At 41.3% G+C, this 6,138-nt stretch overlaps 1 protein-coding gene across 1 annotated transcript; it reads left to right on the forward strand.

The window, feature by feature from the left end:
• Positions 1-312: 312 nt before the first annotated feature.
• Positions 313-969, forward strand: LOC121744426. Its single transcript, XM_042137956.1, has 2 exons — positions 313-650; positions 761-969. Exons 1-2 carry the CDS (start codon positions 458-460, stop codon positions 958-960), a joined length of 393 nt encoding a protein of 130 aa, XP_041993890.1. The 5' UTR covers positions 313-457; the 3' UTR covers positions 961-969.
• Positions 970-6,138: the final 5,169 nt, after the last annotated feature.

A 6,138-nucleotide genomic window follows, 5' to 3' on the forward strand; every position in this document is an offset into this window, starting at 1 on the left:
GTTTCCCTGTAGGCAATTCGAGAGCATAATATTTCAAACGTAACACCCACATCCTACTAAACCCTAGACTCACGTCCTACTAACTTTTTCAACCCACTTTTCATTACAACTGTGACAAAATTTGGATGACGGAGGAAGTATATGTGACAGTGGGTGGTCACTTGTGTTGCAGACATCATGAATTTTTAATTTTTATTACTTATAAATGATGGTTGCACTCTTTCTTTCTTTCAATTTCATAGAGTCTTTCTATTCTTTTCAATTTCAATTTCAATTTCAATTTCAACTCTATCTTATTCTCTCCATGTTAAAGACTCTCCTAAAACAATTGAGCACCACCCCAAATTCAAACTAAATCAAAACCCTCCCAAAACAATTGAGCAGCCACCCCAAATCAAATCGAAACCCTAGTTCATCAATCTTCTATCCTTCTCTTCTCCCTCCATCTTTTCTATCAATGGAGTCCGAAATGAACACCATTGTCTGTTTTGCTGTATATGGAGTACTAAATTATCACTTCATTCCAGAAATAATTTTTAGAAGAGATGGAGAGGACTGTTGCTCTGCTTGCATTCGAAGACGTCAGCAGCGGGTCAAGACTGATAGTGAGGTTGATGCAGCCATCCTCAATAGCCAATGCCATGAAAAAGGTTAGAAATACTCTTTTTGCATCAAATTAAAACTAGCCCAGAGCAAAACTAATATGGTGACTATGTAAAGTGTAGAATTGTACTCAATCTTTGGTTAAATTGCGTTGCAGATCCAAAACTTCCGAGCTTGATGAAAATGTTGATGAAGGCTCAAAATCAGCTGGATCAGGCTTCTTATCCACGACTTAATGATATATTGATATATGTACTGCAACACTCGCCTATCCTTCTCTTTGACACCATTGCAACATCATTTGTAATTATGCTAGCTCATGCTTCTACTTGTGTAATATCTATTCTCTCAAAGTAGCTACTTGTATCTGTGGAATCAAATGAGTATATTTTACTTTCCTATATCTTTTTCATTTTATTTGGTTTTAATAAATGTACTCCATATATTTCTCAAAACTAAGTAATCTCCAACATAGTACTACTCCATGCATTACAAAAAATGAGATACAGTACTAAATTCACAGTAGTTATATAGCAAAACAAATTGCAAAATTGCAGTCACCTCATTCCACCCACACACACAACATAAATCAAAACAGTTATTCTGGGGAATCTCTAAATTTTTCAAAGGGAAAATCTGTATAAACTTCTTGGTGACTTCCATCATCAAAGTTAAGAGCATAACTATGAGGATCATACTGAAATCTCAACTGCTGTCTTCCCCCTTTCCTCATTGCCTTCTGTATTGCTGCTTTCATCCTCCACACTAATCTTCTGCACTCCTTCCTCCCATTGCTCTGCATCCACCCAATTCTCCCCAATCCCATCACCAAAATCAAGATTCAATTTTTAATATCAAATTTGCTGAAATGGGAAACTCCAGAAAGTCCCAACACTGGAAATGTGAAAACTAACAAGACAAAGAAGGAGGTCAAGAAAATGAGAGAAAAGAACAAGAATGATTCTTGCACTTTATGTAACTAGGAAAAGCAAAATGCAAATCCTTTTGGTCTTGTGAAGAAGTTGTGAATGCTACCGCTACTAGTCTATACCCTTTTGTTGCCTCGGGGCACTCAAATTCCATCGCCCACACACTTCAGTGTGTGTGTTTTTGAGAAAGAGGGAGAGAGCAGTGGGAAGAGAGCCTAGTGAGGGCTAATCACTGCCAAATTTGTTATGGCCAGTGAAAGGCATTTGTCTGTGTCTACCAATATTCAAAGCTTCAACCTTTGGCATTAAATGCGAACGATCCCAAGGCTTCATTGTCCCCCACCTCTTCCAACCAGATCCTTTTTTCAGCATCCCCACTAGAAATAGTCCAGCAATAGCTCAGCCATAGCCTAGCCACAAACTCCTCCTGACACATCATCAGCCCTAAAAATCCTCTTGCCACATCATCAAGATAAGCAAATAGTCCAGCAATAGCCCAGCCACATCACGCAAAATTATACTCCCACCGTCCCATTAAATATGCAACATTTGAGAATCGGCACGAGTTTTTATGTAGTGTTGTTTTGTAAGTTAATGAAAAGAGAGTAAAGTAAGAGGAGATGAAAAAGTAGAGATAGGGATGTTTTCATTTTAGGAAACGTTTCATTTTTAATGGGACAAACTAAAAAGGAAAACGTTTCATTTTTAATGGGACAGAGGGAGTACAAAACAAATAATTAACAATCACAAAACATACTGAATTAAATTTACGACACAGATACGAGAAATTTTAATAATACTATTAAAATTTAAAAAAGTACATTAATTAAAAAAAGAGTAGTGCTAAATGACCACATTATGGCCAGCCATAAAAATAAAAAAATAATAAAAGATAGTGTATTTAATGCCATTTCATTGAAATCAATACTTCTAAAAAGTATCAATTTTATTTGTACAATTGTACCTTTAGTTATGAAATATAAATATGAAGAGACTAGAATTTATTCAATTGGATCATTAGTTAACTCATGTTGCATGAAATTTATATAAATAAAAATTAATATTTATTAAGGTTACATGATAATTAATTTAATTATTTCTTATATTTATAATACCAACGCATCGTGGTAATACTTTTATTTTTCATATTTACTTAAAATACTCTAAATGTTTGTATATTTACAAATAAGTAAAATTGAGCTTTGATCAATATACTTATTTATATTAATAATCATGGGTTAATATTATAAATGATCACTAAACTACAGAGTATGTATCAAATTAGTTTCAAATAAATTTATTTCATAACGAGTACAAAACTTTATTGATTCCAACTTGGTATAATAGGAAAACATTTTTAAAAGGACAAAATTTTAATCTTAAATTAAAAAATAGTGTAAAATAAATTATTGAAAACATAAAATTAAAAAAAAATGAATGAATCTAATAAAAGAAATACGTATAAAAGTGTAAAATTTGGATTAGAGAAATGAAAAAAAAAACTAGAATTAAGTAAAAGGGTAATAGTGTAAAATTATTTGAGCATTAAATGACTTATTTGAAACATTAATAGTCATACTATCTAAATTTACTAAAATGTCATTTTATGGCCAGCCATAATGTGGTTGCATAGCATTTCCCTTAAAAAAAGTACAATAAAAAAAGTACATTAATTAAAAAAATTCACTCCTCGTCTCCGTCGCCTCCGTCGTCGCCGTCGCCACTGTCGTCGTCGCCTCCGCCGCCACCGTCACCGCCGCCTCCGTCACCACCGTCGCCGCCGCTTCCACCCAAATCGTCACGCATGCTCACGAGCAATGCGTGAAGAAAACTCTTCTCCACGGGGTCCGTCGCCGCCCGCCATTCGGCTAAGGTCTTGACCATGTGAGCGCGCGTTTATTGACGCGCGAAGAATTTGAGATCCGTTGTGGACTGGCCAAAGGGGGATGCCGGCTGGACCTCCTGGGAACCCCCGGCAACCCCCCTCGCCTCCTGTTGAGCCCGCTTTTGCCCAGCCGGGCGAGGTCGGCGAGCGAACGAACGAGGGGTGGGGATCATCTGGGCCGTCTCGGGGAGGTCGTGGGAACCACCGCTGCTGCCGCTGTAATCACCGGTGTAGTTCAGTCGTTGCTTCTTCGGCCAGCCAGCGTCGACACCCCCTCGAAACTTCTCGGATTCGTTCTGCACCACAAAGCAGTTCGAGTAGGTGAATTCTAATACAACCCGGGCTGGGGGAAGGCTTTCTCCGCTATCCTCTTGCAATCATCCTCCGTTTGGCCACTGCTCTGCATGCGGAGGGCGTTGGTGTACAAGCCCGAAAATCGGGAGATCGCAGCCCTGATTCGGTCTCATGCCTTTCGGCAATCTTCCCCGATGCGTGGCCTCCCCTCCGGGCAAAATGTCTTGTAGGCTGCTGCTATTTTAGCCCACAAGTTGACGATCCTCTGATTGTTCGAAGTGAGGGGATCATCGCAAACACTCTCCCACGCCTTGGACAGCGCGACGTTCTACGCATCCGTCCACCTCCTCCGTACCGAGCAGTCGTCCTCACCCGGCTGTGACGACTTGCCGACCCTCTTCCCCTTGCCGTTCTTCTTTGGGGCGTCACGACCCCGCACTGCTCCCCCCGTTTGAACGGGAGTATCCGGAACTCCGAGAATATCAAACCCCAACTCATCTAATGAAAAAGTATCAAATTGCATGAACTGTGCCTCCGTTGGGGTCGATGTGTGCGAAGAAGCAGTCGAAAAATCAAAACTGGGGCGATACACGTTTTCCTCCCCCGGCGTCCCCTGCGTCGCGGGTACCCCCCCTGTTGGGGGCTGCATCGCCGTCCCCCCCCGGCATCATCTGCATCCCGGGCACCGCCCGACATCATCTGCATCCCGGGCACCCACCCCGGCATCATCTGCATACCGGGTTGCATCCTCGGTACCCTATGCCACGCCAACGTACTCCCCCCAGCTGCCATCCCGGGCATATTCCCCCCGGCTAACATCCCGGGCATCATCCCCTGCCACGGGTACATGTTGTAGTACCCTGGCATCGGACCCCATCCACCTCCCACGGGTACCGGGGGAGTTTGAGATCCGCTCGTCACTGGAGTACCTTCGTTGTTGTTCTTCATTTCGCGTTGTTGCTCTTGTACATAAATTAAGATAGAGAGAAAACTCGTTAAAACAAGCGGTGCGAATGAAAATGACGTGCAAAGCACGTATATATAGTGTTTCGAAAATAATAAAAAAAAACCGTTGGGCGATGCGCTCGGCGATCCGGAGCCTACAATGGCGCCTAGCGGATCGCCCAGCGCCCACACATCGCCTAGCGCTAGGCGATTTTTTTTCCGAAAACCGGCTCAGCGGTTACAATGGTTCGCCTAGCGGACCGCCTAGCGCCGGGGCTCGGCTAGGCGGTGCGCTAGGCGCCATTGTGGATGCTCTTCAAATTTATTTTTGGGATTTTATATTGGTTAACTAAATGTTGTTTGCATAGATTTTGTTCAGTGGTTGCTTGCGTTAGAGTATCCTTAACTCCGGTCCGGATTCATGCCCCAAGTCCCCTCCACGTCATCATTCTCCTAAATTTGAGTCCTAGGCCACAACTACTCTAACCCTGCAGGCCCCATTCCGGGCCACAACTATTAAATTGCACTATTCACAACTCCAACCTATATTACTTGTAAAAATTGAAAACGTTGAGCAATTATAACACGAGAAATTCATTTTTAATATAAAAATAATAAATTATAAACTAAAAAATATAAAAAAAAATTAGAATATTAAAAAAAAGTGCAAAAAAAATTTAAAAAATTAATAAAAAGTGCAAAAAAATCTCGCCCCTCTCCATCTCTATCTTCTTCCTCTTCCTCCTTCTTCTTCCTCTCCCCCTCCCTCTTCTTCCTCTTCCAAATGCATAAAAATTCAGAACTTAGGGGCACAGAAGCGGCCTGAACCCCCTCCAACCGGAAGCTTCATCGCCCGCCAGGCAGGACCCCGGGCGCGTCCCTGGGCCGCGACTGAGTCCCCGGGACCGGCCTGGGCCGCAAATTCGTCACCTCCATCGCGCGGGGCCGCGAGCTGGGACCCAGGTGCGGTCCGGCTCGTGGCGTTAAGGATGCTCTTACATGTACTTTTAGCATGCATAGGTACTCCAAAAACATAAGTATTACTACTAGTATATTTAAATCAATTTGGCATTACATAGCAAAAATGGAAACGAAATACATTCATGTAATATTAGTACTACTAATATCATTCTGCATTCTATGCATTGAATGATATCAACAATATGTACATAGCCCCTACATCAACATTCATTAATAATGGGACAGAATAAAGCAGCAGGAAATGAAAAAAAAAGAAATCCACCTAATTAATTGCACTTTTCTGGGAATAGAATGCATTGCAAGTTGCTATCTGAAAAGTGAAAACAGGACTGCTATTCCAATCCTTCAAAATAAAAGAAAACAAACATGAAAAAACGATTTACATAAATTTCATCCCATGGTCCATCATTGATTCATTGTATAATGTTGTCACTCGCCCATACTTTCTCCGTTCTATAATAATAGAGACATTTCTTTTCGACACGGAGATTAAGAAAATTG

Source organism: Salvia splendens, chromosome 8 (assembly GCF_004379255.2).
Source record: "Salvia splendens isolate huo1 chromosome 8, SspV2, whole genome shotgun sequence".
Lineage (NCBI taxonomy): Eukaryota > Viridiplantae > Streptophyta > Magnoliopsida > Lamiales > Lamiaceae > Salvia > Salvia splendens.

Coding starts and splice junctions, on each gene's coding strand:
- LOC121744426 (XM_042137956.1), top strand. CDS start 458: ATGGAGTCCGAAATGAACACCATTGTCTGTTTTGCTGTATATGGAGTA. Junction 651..760: donor TAGCCAATGCCATGAAAAAG/GTTAGAAATACT, acceptor ATTGCGTTGCAG/ATCCAAAACTTCCGAGCTTG.